The 15,933-nt window shown below is 59.6% G+C and overlaps 1 protein-coding gene across 15 annotated transcripts in view; it reads left to right on the top strand.

Moving 5' to 3' along the window:
* The window catches only part of ARHGEF7 (Rho guanine nucleotide exchange factor 7), a 171,224-nt gene that overhangs the window by 103,479 nt on the left and 51,812 nt on the right, over positions 1-15,933 (top strand). For all 15 annotated transcript variants that reach the window (XM_089303387.1, XM_070048561.2, XM_089303386.1 and 12 more), the window contains 2 exons: positions 11,328-11,422; positions 11,644-11,739. In XM_089303387.1, coding sequence (XP_089159513.1) covers positions 11,328-11,422; positions 11,644-11,739 — 191 coding nt within the window. The remainder of the gene's footprint in view (positions 1-11,327; positions 11,423-11,643; positions 11,740-15,933) is intronic.

Genomic DNA, 15,933 nt, shown 5'->3' with positions numbered 1-15,933 from the left:
GCAGCCTCCAGTTGTGACGCTGGAGGTGTCTGAGAGTGACAAGGAGGTGTGCACAGTTCCGAGGACATCAGCTCCCGGCTGCAGTGACTCTGCTCTGTAGCATTCTCTCCGGAGAAATGGGAGAAATGTGCGCAGAGGTGATTCACACAGGCGTCCAAACAGGGCCGTTCCCACGGTCATAACCTGTGACTGAGGTGAATGGCAGTGCCAGAGTGGGCAGTTACCAGCCCCGTGTTTGATTCCTGGAACGCACACGCGCCTTCAGAGATGTGGAGACGCGGGCAGGCATTGTGGTGTGGCAGGTGAAGCTGCTGCCTGCGATGTCCACGTCCCGTGTCGGAGTGCCTAGGAGCGCGCACCCTGGGAAGGTGCTCGGGCCCTGCCACTCATGGGGAGACATGCGTGGCGTTCTTGGGTCCTGGCTTCAGCCTGCCCTGTCTCAACTGCTGTGGGCATTTGGGGAGTGAACCAGTGGATGGGAGATCTTGCCTGCTTGCTCTCAACTCTCTATTGATAAATAAAAATTAAAAAAAAAAACACTAAAACTAAAAACAATATATTTTCATGTTAAGTGGAATAAACATATTATAAAACTATATTGGTGGGGCTGGCGCCGTGGCTCACTTGGTTAATCCTCCACCTGCAGTGCCAGCATCCCATATGGGTGCCAGGTTCTAGTCCTGGTTGCTCCTCTTCCAGTCTGCTCTCTGCTGTGGCCCGGGAGTGCAGTGGATGATGGCCCAAGTGCTTGGGCCCTGCACCCGTGTGGGAGACAAGGAAGAAGCTCCTGGCTCCTGGCTTCGGATCGGCGCAGCACCGGCCGTAGCACCCATTTTGGGGGGGTGAACCAGTGGAAGGAAGACCTTTCTCTCTTCTCTCTCTCACGGTCTCTAACTCTACCTGTCAAATAATAATAATAAAAAAAACGATATTGGTAATGTGAGCAAATGGTGTTAAAACTCTGACATCAGAAACCGAGAGTCATGGTTTCTTTGGGGGACTGTGGGCACGGGCACACAGACTGCACCGGGATGGAGCCGGGGCCTCAGAGCCTGCCGAGGGGATGTTATGAGCGGAGGGTGGGCTGAGGGACGACGGTGGAGGAGGAGAAGCGGCGAGTGTTAAGTAGTGATGGGTTTTCCTGCCGGATCAGCCACTGCTCTGAGCTGGTGCGCGGTGCCTGGCGTCAGGCAGGCCCCATACAGGCGTGGATCTCAGCAGCATCTCAGGTGGGTGAGGGTGGGGAGCAGAGCTGCGATCAGGGTGGCTTGCTGCAGAACGCAGACCTGTGTAGCCGTCGGGGTAGCAGAGCGCAGCCCCTCCCTCCCGAGCAGTGCTTCGCCTGTGACGTGCTGGCCGTGGCTTTCTGACGGTACGGCGCAGAGCTGTGCGGCCCCCGGGCGACGGCACGTCCTGCAGAGCCTTCAGGGGCGTCGGGAGCAGCAGGCGTCACTGTGGGTGCCACACTGCCCTTCCTGCTGGCTTTTGAGGATGGCCCGCTGGAGCTGCAGCCAGGATGGGGGGCAGGACATTGCAAGAGATGCGTATGTGATGCCTGTCTGGGTGGACAGCCTGGTGACAGGCATCTCCCCATCTAGGGGTCCAAGAAGGGGCTTGGTGGGCAGCCCTAGGGGGAGGGTGGGTCTTGAGGGGTGCTCTCGGTCAGGCCCGTTGTGGTTTGTTCTGCCGGCCTTCACCTGTGTGTCCACCCTTGCCTCGTGTCCCCCAGGGAGGCAGGCCAGCTCTGCCTGTGGAACATCCCACATCCAGCAGATTGAATCTGGAACTGTACGCGGTACACAGCCCGGAATCAGTGGCCGTGGTCAGGCCAGCCACTCCTGGGCCCTGGAGAGACACTGCCCGGAGACCAGCTGAGCCTCTGCCGGTGGCGTCTGCGTGCACCTGCACTGAGTCCTCTCTTCACCTGTTTCTTCACCCTAACCAAGATTTTTTAAATCCTTTGCCCTCCGAAGACTCTGCGTGGGGCCTTTGGTGGCTCAGGTCGGTCCTGGTCCTGCAGGACCCTGTGGGACTCCAGAGCCCTGCGTTCTTTTCAGCCTCTGTACTATATCACATATGCATTTGCATTTGTTTAAAAGGCAGCATGAGGGAGAGCGAGTGAGGAAGTGCTTCATCCACTGGTTTACTCCCAGATGCCTGTAATAGCCAGCTCTGGGCCAGGCCTACAGAACAGCGGGGAGCTCCATCCGTGTCTCCCACGCGAGGGCCAGGGACCCAAGTACCTGGGCTGTCACTCAGGGCCTTCTCAGACGCATCAGTAGAAGGCTGGGTTGGCAGTGGAGTAGCCGGCACAGGAAGTGGCACCCGGCACACTGTGGGCTGCCCGAGAGGCCGCTGCTCCTGCGTCCCTGCCGTGTGTTACATGGGCTGGGTTGGCAGTGGAGTAGCCGGCACAGGAAGTGGCACCCGGCACACTGTGGGCTGCCCGAGAGGCCGCTGCTCCTGCGTCCCTGCCATGTGTTACATGGGCAGTGAGCGTGAGGTGCTGTGGCTACTGCTGTGTGTGGGTCATTTCCTTGTCTGGTGTGGACAGGTCACGTGGAGGTTTTCAGGTCTGGCAGGTCTGACCAGGGCAGGAGCCACTCACTGAACTGCGAAGCGGCTTCCTCCTGGCTACAGAGGGTCTGCAGCGAGATGCCCCAGGTGGGATCGCTGGGCTGGTGGGGAAGGTTGGACTAGCGAGGGGCCGGTAAGGTGGCCTCCGCGGTCTGCAGTAAGCGCCGTGACCGGTGAGACCCCTGCGTGTGGAAGCAGACTGTCCACTCGGCCACGCGATGGCCTCCGCGGTCTGCAGTGAGCGCCGTGACCGGTGCGACCTCTGCGTGTGGAAGCAGACCGTCATCGGCCACTTGCAGGATCTGTGCCAGTGTGTCTGCGCCAGGCCCAGCTCCTCGCCCTCGTCTGAGGCTTCACGCCTGGCTGGGCCGGGTTCACCTGTCCTGGTGGCTCAGGGAGGCTCAGCCCTGCGGGCCAGGCTTCAGCTCTGGGCACTCTGGAAACCGTGTGCCGGCTCGTGGTCCCTGGCGCCCCCATGATGGTGCGGGGCAGGCCTGCCTTGGGGTGCTGCAAGCAGCGAGAGCGTGGGGAGGGGGAGGCAGGGAAGAAGGGTGACGTCGGGCTCCCACGGACGGACGGGCGGCCTCCGCGCGGAAGGGACGTGGCGCAGCATGGGCCTGTGAGCCGATTCTTGCCCGTGTGTTTGTGCAGACACTCAGGGAACTTGCCTTCCTTGGTTAGGAATGTGAGAAAATCTGTCTTCGGCACTTGTTTGATAATAGCCTTTAAGACACGCAGTGGGACTGCACCCGCCCACCTGCTGGCGTGCACGCGGCTTTCTCGTCGGGGCTCCCGTGTGCTCGTCCCGAGCGCAGGCGACCAGGGTCCTGTTTCTGCACGAGCTGCCCCGGTCCTCTCCTGCCCCCTGCAGAAACGGTGCAGGTTGAGGCCTGTGCTGAGCAGTGCTGCCGGGGAGGTGCCCGGTGGTGGGACGGAGGAGCGGCCGTTTCCTGCCTGTGGGAAAAGACGTTGCCAGCGCATCTGTGACACATAGATTTTTGTTGTTGAGTTCAGGGCTGCCTCGTCCCTAGCTTGCTCCTGTCTGTCATCAGTGTTGGGGCTGGCGCCTGGAGACCCAGGGGCTGGGTCACAACAGCTGTCTCCCCGTAGGCCTGTGTTTTAGAAGGCAGGTGCTACAGTGTGGCCCCAGCACCCACTCTCCCCCTGGAGCAGTCAGCTCCCCGTGTGGCTGCCCCTCCCGCTGGCCGCCCACCCAGGGAGGAACCGCTCCTGACCAGTGAGAGTCTGGTCTTTACGTTAAACAGGCTCGCTCTTCTGCCTGAGTGACCGTGCTGTGTCTGGAGCATGCAGGACGCGGTGAGGAACAGTGGTCACAGGCAGTGCGCGTGAAAGCCAGAGTTTGTGTCTGACCACCACCTTCTGCAGGGACACGTCAGCATTGGAGTTAGCAAAGCTCACGGGGAGGGGCCAGCGCTGTGGCGTGCTAGGGTAAGCAGCTGCCTGCAGTGCCAGCATCCCACTTCCAGCCCTGCTGCGCACTGACCCTGACTCAGGACACGTTAACCTGACCCCAGGGCCACGTCCTGCTCTGCCACCCACTGACTGACTAAGGTCACGTTACCCTATCCCCAGGGCCATGTCCTGCTCTGCCGTGCACCGACCCTGACTCAGGACAAGTTAACCCCAGGGCCACGTCCAGCCCTGCTCTGCACCGACCCTGACTCAGAACAAGTTAACCCCAGGGCCACGTCCAGCCCTGCTGTGCACCAACTCTGACTCAGGACAAGTTAACCCCAGGGCCATGTCCAGCCCTGCTGTGCACTGACTCTGAATCAGGACAAGTTAACCCCGGGGCCACGTCCAACACTGCAGTGCACCAACTCTGACTCAGAAGAAGTTAACCATAGGGCCATGTTCACTTTTGCAGTGCACCAACTCTCTGACTCAGGACAAGTTAACCCCAGGTTCACATCCAGCTCTGCTCTGCACTGACCCTGACTCAGGACAAGTTAACCCCAGGGCCATGTCCAGCTCTGCTGTGCACCAACCCTAACTCAGGACAAGTTAACCCCAGGGCCATGTCCTGCTCTGCTCTGCACCAACCCTGACTCAGGACAAGTTAACCCCAGGGCCATGTCCTGCTTTTCCGTGCACCGACCCTGACTCAGGACAAGTTAACCCCAGGGCCACGTCCAGCTCTACAGTGCACCAACTCTGACTCTGGACAAGTTAACCCCAGGTTCACGTCCAGCTCTGCTCTGCACCGACCCTAACTCAGAACAAGTTAACCCCAGGTTCACGTCCAGCCCTGCTGTGCACTGACTCTGACTCAGGACAGGTTAACCCCAGGTTCACGTCCAGCTCTGCTCTGCACTGACCCTGACTCAGGACAAGTTAACCCCAGGGCCATGTCCAGCTCTGCTGTGCACCAACCCTAACTCAGGACAAGTTAACCCCAGGGCCATGTCCAGCTCTGCTCTGCACCAACCCTGACTCAGGACAAGTTAACCCCAGGGCCATGTCCTGCTTTTCCGTGCACCGACCCTGACTCAGGACAAGTTAACCCCAGGGCCACGTCCAGCTCTACAGTGCACCAACTCTGACTCTGGACAAGTTAACCCCAGGTTCACGTCCAGCTCTGCTCTGCACCGACCCTAACTCAGAACAAGTTAACCCCAGGTTCACGTCCAGCCCTGCTGTGCACTGACTCTGACTCAGGACAGGTTAACCCCAGGGCCACGTCCAGCCCTGCTGTGCACCAACCCTAACTCAGGACAAGTTAACCCCAGGGCCATGTCCAGCTCTGCTCTGCACCAACCCTGACTCAGGACAAGTTAACCCCAGGGCCATGTCTGGCTCTGCAGTGCACCTACTCTCTGACTCAGGACAAGTTAACCCCAGGGCCACGTCCAGCCCTGCTGTGCACTGACTCTGACTCAGGACAGGTTAACCCCAGGCCCACGTCCAGCTCTGCAGTGCACCTACTCTCTGACTCAGGACAAGTTAACCCCAGGGCCACGTCCAGCTCTGCAGTGCACTGACTCTGACTCAGGACAGGTTAACCCCAGGGCCACGTCCAGCTCTGCAGTACACCTACTCTCTGACTCAGGACAAGTTAACCCCAGGGCCACGTCCAGCTCTGCAGTGCACTGACTCTGACTCGGGACAGGTTAACCCCAGGGCCACGTCCAGCCCTGCTGTGCACGTACTCTCTGACTCAGGACAGGTTAACCCCAGGGCCACGTCCAGCCCTGCAGTGCACTGACTCTGACTCGGGGCAAGTTAACCCCAGGGCCACGTCTAGCTCTGCAGTGCACCTACTCTCTGACTCAGGACAGGTTAACCCCAGGGCCACGTCCAGCTCTGCAGTGCACTGACTCTGACTCAGGACAGGTTAACCCCAGGGCCACGTCCAGCCCTGCTGTGCACCTACTCTCTGACTCAGGACAAGTTAACCCCAGGGCCACGTCCAGCTCTGCAGTGCACTGACTCTGACTCAGGACAAGTTAACCCCAGGGCCATGTCCAGCTCTGCAGTGCACCTACTCTCTGACTCAGGACAGGTTAACCCCAGGGCCACGTCCAGCCCTGCTGTGCACCTACTCTCTGACTCAGGACAAGTTAACCCCAGGGCCACGTCCAACTCTGCAGTGCACTGACTCTGACTCGGGGCAAGTTAACCCCAGGGCCATGTCCAGCTCTGCAGTGCACTGACTCTGACAAGTTACCCTAAACCCAGGGCCACGTCCTGCTGTGCTCCCCGTGTTTTTTTTTAAAGGCTGCCCCCCCCCCTTTTTTAAGTAAAGATTTATTTATTTACTTGAGAGGTAGAGTTACAGACAGACGGAGGGAGAGAGAGAGAAACGTCTTGCATCTACTAGTTCACTCCCCAAATGACCACAATAGCCAGAGCTGGGCTGATCTGAAGTCAAGAGCCAGGAGCTTCCTCCCAGTCTCCCATGCAGGACAAGTTAACCCCAGGGCCACATCTAGCTGTGCTGTGCACCAACTCTGACTCAGGGCAAGTTAACCCTAAGGCCCCGTCCAGATCTGCACCAATTCTCTGATTCAGGACAAGTTAACCCGAGGGTCACATCCAGCTCTGCAGTGCACTGACTCTGACTCAGGACAAGTTAACCCCAGGTTCACGTCCAGCCCTGCAGTGCACCTACTCTCTGACTCAGGACAAGTTAACCCCAGGGCCACGTCCAGCCCTGCTGTGCACCTACTCTCTGACTCAGGACAGGTTAACCCCAGGGCCACGTCCAGCCCTGCTGTGCACCTACTCTCTGACTCAGGACAAGTTAACCCCAGGGCCACGTCCAGCTCTGCAGTGCACTGACTCTGACTCAGGACAAGTTAACCCCAGGGCCATGTCCAGCTCTGCAGTGCACTGACTCTGACTCAGGACAAGTTAACCCCAGGGCCATGTCCAGCTCTGCAGTGCACCTACTCTCTGACTCAGGACAGGTTAACCCCAGGGCCACGTCCAGCCCTGCTGTGCACCTACTCTCTGACTCAGGACAAGTTAACCCCAGGGCCACGTCCAACTCTGCAGTGCACTGACTCTGACTCGGGGCAAGTTAACCCCAGGGCCATGTCCAGCTCTGCAGTGCACTGACTCTGACAAGTTACCCTAAACCCAGGGCCACGTCCTGCTGTGCTCCCCGTGTTTTTTTTTAAAGGCTGCCCCCCCCCCTTTTTTAAGTAAAGATTTATTTATTTACTTGAGAGGTAGAGTTACAGACAGACGGAGGGAGAGAGAGAGAAACGTCTTGCATCTACTAGTTCACTCCCCAAATGACCACAATAGCCAGAGCTGGGCTGATCTGAAGTCAAGAGCCAGGAGCTTCCTCCCAGTCTCCCATGCAGGACAAGTTAACCCCAGGGCCACATCTAGCTGTGCTGTGCACCAACTCTGACTCAGGGCAAGTTAACCCTAAGGCCCCGTCCAGATCTGCACCAATTCTCTGATTCAGGACAAGTTAACCCGAGGGTCACATCCAGCTCTGCAGTGCACTGACTCTGACTCAGGACAAGTTAACCCCAGGGCCACGTCCAGCTCTGCAGTGCACCTACTCTCTGACTCAGGACAAGTTAACCCCAGGGCCACGTCCAGCCCTGCTGTGCACCTACTCTCTGACTCAGGACAGGTTAACCCTAAGGCCCCGTCCAGATCTGCACCAATTCTCTGATTCAGGACAAGTTAACCCGAGGGTCACATCCAGCTCTGCAGTGCACTGACTCTGACTCAGGACAGGTTAACCCCAGGTTCACGTCCAGCCCTGCAGTGCACTGACTCTGACTCAGGACAAGTTAACCCCAGGGCCACGTCCAGCTCTGCAGTGCACCTACTCTCTGACTCAGGACAGGTTAACCCCAGGGCCACGTCCAGCCCTGCTGTGCACCTACTCTCTGACTCAGGACAAGTTAACCCCAGGGCCACGTCCAGCTCTGCAGTGCACTGACTCTGACTCAGGACAAGTTAACCCCAGGGCCATGTCCAGCTCTGCAGTGCACCTACTCTCTGACTCAGGACAGGTTAACCCCAGGGCCACGTCCAGCCCTGCTGTGCACCTACTCTCTGACTCAGGACAAGTTAACCCCAGGGCCACGTCCAACTCTGCAGTGCACTGACTCTGACTCGGGGCAAGTTAACCCCAGGGCCATGTCCAGCTCTGCAGTGCACTGACTCTGACAAGTTACCCTAAACCCAGGGCCACGTCCTGCTGTGCTCCCCGTGTTTTTTTTTAAAGGCTGCCCCCCCCTTTTTTTAAGTAAAGATTTATTTATTTACTTGAGAGGTAGAGTTACAGACAGACGGAGGGAGAGAGAGAGAAACGTCTTGCATCTACTAGTTCACTCCCCAAATGACCACAATAGCCAGAGCTGGGCTGATCTGAAGTCAAGAGCCAGGAGCTTCCTCCCAGTCTCCCATGCAGGACAAGTTAACCCCAGGGCCACATCTAGCTGTGCTGTGCACCAACTCTGACTCAGGGCAAGTTAACCCTAAGGCCCCGTCCAGATCTGCACCAATTCTCTGATTCAGGACAAGTTAACCCGAGGGTCACATCCAGCTCTGCAGTGCACTGACTCTGACTCAGGACAAGTTAACCCCAGGGCCACGTCCAGCTCTGCAGTGCACCTACTCTCTGACTCAGGACAAGTTAACCCCAGGGCCACGTCCAGCCCTGCTGTGCACCTACTCTCTGACTCAGGACAGGTTAACCCTAAGGCCCCGTCCAGATCTGCACCAATTCTCTGATTCAGGACAAGTTAACCCGAGGGTCACATCCAGCTCTGCAGTGCACTGACTCTGACTCAGGACAGGTTAACCCCAGGTTCACGTCCAGCCCTGCAGTGCACTGACTCTGACTCAGGACAAGTTAACCCCAGGGCCACGTCCAGCTCTGCAGTGCACCTACTCTCTGACTCAGGACAAGTTAACCCCAGGGCCATGTCCAGCCCTGCTGTGCACCTACTCTCTGACTCAGGACAGGTTAACCCCAGGGTCACATCCAGCTCTGCAGTGCACTGACTCTGACTCAGGACAAGTTAACCCCAGGGCCATGTCCAGCTCTGCAGTACACCTATTCTCTGACTCAGGACAGGTTAACCCCAGGGCCACGTCCAGCCCTGCTGTGCACCTACTCTGACTCAGGACAGGTTAACCCCAGGCCCACGTCCAGCTCTGCAGTACACCTACTCTCTGACTCAGGACAAGTTAACCCCAGGGCCACGTCCAGCTCTGCAGTACACCTACTCTCTGACTCAGGACAAGTTAACCCCAGGGCCACGTCCAGCTCTGCAGTGCACTGACTCTGAATCAGGACAGGTTAACCCCAGGGCCACATCCAGCCCTGCTGTGCACCTACTCTCTGACTCAGGACAAGTTAACCCCAGGGCCACGTCCAGCTCTGCAGTGCACTGACTCTGACTCAGGACAGGTTAACCCCAGGGTCACGTCCAGTTCTGCAGTGCACCTACTCTCTGACTCAGGACAAGTTAACCCCAGGGCCACGTCCAGCCCTGCAGTGCACTGACTCTGACTCGGGACAAGTTAACCTGTCTGAAAGGAGGCATCTTCCAGGGATCTGAGGCGCCACTTGCAGGTGCCTTGTGGCGTTGGGGGGTGGGGAAGGGAGCGTGGCAAGTGCAGGTTTGAGAGCTGCATTTAGCAGAATTATCCCAGCAGTGTGCTTGCCCCGGACGCCGGCCTTCTCACCCTGCCTGGGGCCTCGGCCTTCGGCAGCTGCTGCAGAAGGTGTCCCTGTGTTAGTGCAGCTGCTTTGCACTCTGTGTTTGTCCCTCGGTTTTTAATAGTAAATTAATTTTGGGTGATATGATGCACTGACCTAGGGTGTTTACTTTAAAGTTAATATGTAATCTGCTGTGTATGTAAAGTAATGGATCTTTAACGTTGAAGAATAAGCTGACACTATCATATTCTCTAATGAGAGTCACAAATGGATTTCAGCTTTTTAGAGGCAAGCTAAGTAATAAACTCTGACTTTTTATTCAGGCATATTTTACACATATCAGCCGAATACATAGAAAGTTCCAGCTTGGGTCCTGAGGAGTGCATGTCTGTGGACGCTGCCCCAGTCAGAACCCCCCCCCCCCATCGCCCTCTGCCCCAGTCAGAACCCCCCACATCACCCTCTGCCCCAGTCAGAACCCCCCACATCACCCTCTGCCCCAGTCAGAACCCCCCGCATCGCTCTCTGCCCCAGTCAGAACCCCCCCACCCCCCTCTGCCCCAGTCAGACCCCCCCCGCATCACCCTCTGCCCCAGTCAGAACCCCCCCGCATCACCCTCTGCCCGTCAGAACCCCCCACATCGCCTTCTGCCCCAGTCAGAACCCCCCACATCGCCCTCTGACCCAGTCAGAACCCCCCCACATCGCCCTCTGCCCCAGTCAGAACCCCCCACATCGCCCTCTGCCCCAGTCAGAACCCCCCATCACCCTGTGCCCGTCAGAACCCCCCCGCATCGCTCTCTGCCCCAGTCAGAACCCCCCACATCACTCTCTGCCTTAGTCAGAACCCCCCCATCGCCCTCTGCCCCAGTCAGAACCCCCCCATCGCCCTCTGCCCCAGTCAGAACCCCCCCCATCGCCCTCTGCCCCAGTCAGAACCCCCCCCATCGCCCTCTGCCCCAGTCAGAACCCCCCCATCGCCCTCTGCCCCAGTCAGAACCCCCCCATCGCCCTCTGCCCCAGTCAGAACCCCCCTATCGCCCTCTGCCCCAGTCAGAACCCCCCGCATCGCCCTCTGCCCCAGTCAGAACCCCCCCCATCGCCCTCTGCCCCAGTCAGAACCCCCCGCATCGCCCTCTGCCCCAGTCAGAACCCCCCCATTGCCCTCTGCTCTGAGTGCGGTGCTGGCTGGGACGTAGTGTGAGCAGTGCTGGCTGGGACGTAGTGTGAGTGGGGTCTCACAGGGGGCGCTGTGGGTGCTTCCTTTTGAACAGCAGAGTGCTGTGGCGATTCAGCCGTGCGGCTCTGCCCGAGGCTGCCGGTGGCTCCTCCGTTCTCTGGGTGGCCTTGGCATTGCGTGTGTGATGACGGAATTCACTGTAGCTCCCCGTGGGTAGCCTGGGGTCAGATGCGTGTGGCCTGATAATTCTTCCGCAGCTCGGGCAGTACCGCAGGAGTGGGCATCCGTAAATACCGAGATTCCACGGAAGCCGCCGTGGACAGGAACAGTGCCGACGCTCCTGCCGCAGTGTGTAGATCCCGGTAGCCGCGCTCGGGACGCCAGGTAACTCTGATCCATCATCTGTCGTAGGTGCTACAGAACATTTTAGAAACAGAAAACGAGTATTCTAAAGAACTGCAGACTATGCTCTCCACCTACCTGCGGCCGTTACAGACCAGCGAGAAGTAAGTCAGAAGATGAGCTGCATTAACCGTAACATAGTCTCCCTTCAGACTGTTACTTGCAGGGGTGGTGGTGGAAACAATGAGACAAATCGCAGCGCCAGGCTGCCTGCGGCACGAGCGTTCATTCAGTGAGGCCTCGGGGCGCTGGGCGGGCAGGAGCGCGTGCGGGCGTGCGGGCGGCGTGTTCACTGCTCTCACTCACTGCCTTCTTCCTGGTCCAGGTTGAGTTCGGCCCACACTGCACACCTGCTGGGGAACCTGGAGGAGATCTGCTCCTTCCAGCAGACGCTCGTGCAGTCCCTAGAGGAGTGCACCAAGTAAGTGAGACGCTAAGCGCGCGAAGGTCAGGTGGGTGGGTCGTCACTTCCAGGATCCAGTTTTACAGGATTTGAGAACTCACATTTCCAAAGATGCAAGACTGCTTTAAACCTTTTGGGGAAGTCAGTTTTGTACTAGAAGCTGTATCGTGTCCAAGATTTTATAAAAGCTTAATTTGTGTTGACAGTCTGTGAACACCTGTATCAGGTGCACTGCTGTCCACACAGCCTGCAGGTCCCGGGTCCTCTGTGTGAGGTGCACTGCCGTCCACACAGCCTGCTGGTCCCGGGTCCTCTGTGTGAGGTGCACTCCTGTCCACACAGCCTGCCGGTCCCGGGTCCTCTGTGTGAGGTGCACTGCCGTCCACACAGCCTGCCGGTCCCGGGTCCTCTGTGTGAGGTGCACTGCCGTCCACACAGCCTGCCGGTCCCGGGTCCTCTGTGTGAGGTGCACTGCCGTCCACACAGCCTGCCGGTCCCGGGTCCTCTGTGTGAGGTGCACTCCTGTCCACACAGCCTGCCGGTCCCGGGTCCTCTGTGTGAGGTGCACTGCCGTCCACACAGCCTGCCGGTCCCGGGTCCTCTGTGTGAGGTGCACTGCCGTCCACACAGCCTGCCGGTCCCGGGTCCTCTGTGTGAGGTGCACTGCCGTCCACACAGCCTGCCGGTCCCGGGTCATCTGTGTGAGGTGCACTGCCGTCCACACAGCCTGCCGGTCCCGGGTCCTCTGTGTGAGGTGTACTCCTGTCCACACAGCCTGCCGGTCCCGGGTCCTCTGTGTGAGGTGCACTGCCGTCCACACAGCCTGCCGGTCCCGGGTCCTCTGTGTGAGGTGCACTGCCGTCCACACAGCCTGCCGGTCCCGGGTCCTCTGTGTGAGGTGCACTCCTGTCCACACAGCCTGCCGGTCCCGGGTCCTCTGTGTGAGGTGCACTGCCGTCCACACAGCCTGCTGGTCCCGGGTCCTCTGTGTGAGGTGCACTGACCCATTTAGCCCGAGGGCGGAGCCGGCCGTGGTGTGACTTCCCCCAGGACCACACAGCTGGTGCCTGTGAGATCAGTCTGTGGCTGGAGGCTCTCTGGCACGAAGGACTCATGGAGTCTGAGAATTCTGCCTCCTTTCTGAGCCTCCGATGCACGGTGGGTTCAGCCTGGGACCTGGCTGCTGCTTCACCCCACCCCTAACTCAGCCGTCCGCTCGAGTGCCTCCGTGAGAACCACTGGCCGCGGGGCTCCTCCTGGGGCCGGGCTCAGCCTTGGCGTGGAGGCTGCCTGCGCGTGCTGGGAGCACCACTGGCCGCGGGGCTCCTCCTGGGGCCGGGCTCAGCCTTGGCGTGGAGGCTGCCTGCGCGTGCTGGGAGCACCACTGGCCGCGGGGCTCCTCCTGGGGCCGGGCTCAGCCTTGGCGTGGAGGCTGCCTGCGCGTGCTGGGAGCACCACTGGCTGCGGGGCTCCTCCTGGGGCCGGGCTCAGCCTTGGCGTGGAGGCTGCCTGCGCGTGCTGGGAGCACCACTGGCTGCGGGGCTCCTGGGGCCGGGCTCAGCCTTGGCGTGGAGGCTGCCTGCGCGTGCTGGGAGCACCACTGGCCGCGGGGCTCCTCCTGGGGCCGGGCTCAGCCTTGGCGTGGAGGCTGCCTGCGCGTGCTGGGAGCACCACTGGCCGCGGGGCTCCTCCTGGGGCCGGGCTCAGCCTTGGCGTGGAGGCTGCCTGCGCGTGCTGGGAGCACCACTGGCCGCGGGGCTCCTCCTGGGGCCGGGCTCAGCCTTGGCGTGGAGGCTGCCTGCGCGTGCTGGGAGCACCACTGGCCGCGGGGCTCCTCCTGGGGCCGGGCTCAGCCTTGGCGTGGAGGCTGCCTGCGCGTGCTGGGAGCACCACTGGCCGCAGGGCTCCTCCTGGGGCTGGGCTCAGCCTTGGCGTGGAGGCTGCCTGCGCGTGCTGGGAGCAGGACCCTCCCTAAGGAGTGATGGGGAGGCTTGTGGGGGGAATCCTGTCACAGTGGGGGTCAAGGTGAGGTTTTCCCTTAACACAGCATTCTAAGTGGTGGGGAATTCCTTGCAATACCTGATGCACCGTAGACGCCATTAGGTGTGATTTAGAGGATTTCTTGGGTTCGGTCTGGGAAGGTGGAACTGTGGCTTGTAAAGTTGCTTCTGTGGAAAAATGGAACCCTGGGAATCTAGCAGTGTCTCCAGAACACTTTTCAAATAAAACCCACCTGTCAGCTGATCGCTCACGTTTCGTCACATCTATTGAAAGTAGAACTTCACAGGCTCTTTGGGGATGGTCTCGTTATTGTATCAAGTTTCGTTTCCCATTTATTTGAGAATTTTTAATTTATTTTTTTATTTGAAATACAATCAGAGCTCTCAACAGAGCTCCCACCTGCTGGTTCAGGCTGCAAGTGCTGGGCCACGCTAGAAGCCGGGAGCTCCATCCGGGTCTTCCACGTGGGAGGCAGGCGGAGCCATTGCCACTGCTTCCTAGGGTGTGCGTTAGCAGAAAGCCGGAGCTAGGAGCCGAGCCAGGCCTCGAACCCGGGCACTCCAGGGTGTCCCAATGGCATCATATCCATTACGCCAGACACCCACCCTCCCCCGTTCCAGTTTATTCTGTGCTGGCTCCGTGCTCTCCTAATGAGTGATGATGCACACATCTGGCTGCTGCTGAGGGCCAGCTGCCGACGTGAGGGCCTCAGGCAGTGGCAGTGCCAGGCTTACGTCTCTCTCACGCCCGAATCCGGCTTCCACACTGTCACGTGTCTGCCAGACCCACTCCTCCACTCCCTGTGACATGTTCCGGGCTCGGGGCTCTTTCTCCTCGTGTTCTAGCACTCCCTCCCCCATGCACCCCTGGAGGTTGGGACCCAGTTGGGATTCTAGTGTTTGAGGGCGCCCTTGCTTTGTGTGTGTCCGTGGGACACCTTGCTGTGCAGGTGCGGGGGCCGAGCGTTGCAGGGCGTCCGATGCGTGTATGGAGTTGGGGACGTCTCAGCCGTGATATCGTGATTCTAACAGGCTGCAGGTTCCCAGGAAACATGGGGACCGTTTTCTGGAGACCTCGTTTCTTAGCGTGTTTGTTGCTTTCAGTGGTTTTGAGAAAAATAAATAAAGCAATTATTGTTTGCAGGGTTGAGAGAGAAGGAGGGAGGGAGGAAGAGAAAGAGGTGTCCTCTTTCCACTGGTCACTCCCCAAACGCCCACAGCAGCCAGGGCTGGGCCTGACCAGAGCCAGGAGCAGAGCCCTGGGCACTCGGTTGAGGTGTCCCACGTGGGTGACAGGGACCCAAGGACTTGAGCCACCACCCGCTGCTTCTCAGGTGCATGTCGCCGGAATCTGCGATCCGGGGTGGAGCCAGGACTGCGCCAGGCCCTCTGATGGGGTGCGGGTGTCTGAGCGCCACCTCAGTCGCTGCCAGCTCCCTGTCCCTGTTTGAACTCGGCCTGTGAAGCTGTCAAAGCTGTGGTTTATGACCTCTGGCTTTTATTCTGGGGACACAGGAAATTGTGGTTTGGGACTCAGGTGGACTGAGCAGATGAGGCCAGATTAGGAGCGGGGCTGAGGTGAGCAGCCGAGTCTGGCTTCAGGGCGCTCGTGTGTGACCCTGGGGCCAGTGCTGTGCGGTCTGGGGTCGGGCTGAGCTGGGGCTCCCCTGCCCCTGGGAAGAGGCCTGGCAGGCCTTGGAGCACAGCTTCGAGAAGCTCTGTGTGTGTGTGTGTGTCTGAGAGAGAGAGAGGGAGAGAGGGAGAGAGAGAGAGACACCCTGGGGCCAATGCTGTGCGGTCTGGGGTCGGGCTGAGCTGGGGCTCCCCTGCCCCTGCGAAGAGGCCTGGCAGGCCTTGGAGCACAGCTTCGAGAGGCTCGTGTGTGTGTGTGTGCGCATGCGCGCGCACGTGTGCATGTGACCCTGGGGGCTCCCCTGCTGTGCCCCCGGGAGGAGGCCTTGGAGCACAGGTTTGGGACTTGCTGGGTGGCAGCTGTATGTCCCTCTGCCCGGTGCACCTGCTTTCCTGTCTGTGAAGCGTGGCTGCGGCTCTGAGCCCTCGTGCCTTCCTCTGGGCCGCAGGCCTCTCCTGTGGGCTGCTGGTGATGTCAGTCATGGGAGAAGCCCAGCGGCCTGGCCCTTCTGAAAGCAAGCTCCGACTGCCCTTCCCCTCACCCTGCCCGTCCTCAGGCTTGGGGGCGCCTGGAGTCTCC

This window comes from Oryctolagus cuniculus, chromosome 9 (assembly GCF_051225735.1).
Source record: "Oryctolagus cuniculus isolate XC-2025 breed Fujian yellow rabbit chromosome 9, ASM5122573v1, whole genome shotgun sequence".
In the NCBI taxonomy this organism is placed as follows: domain Eukaryota; kingdom Metazoa; phylum Chordata; class Mammalia; order Lagomorpha; family Leporidae; genus Oryctolagus; species Oryctolagus cuniculus.
Note: the sequence above shows the minus strand (reverse complement) of the source record. Positions and strands in the feature narration are given on the sequence as shown.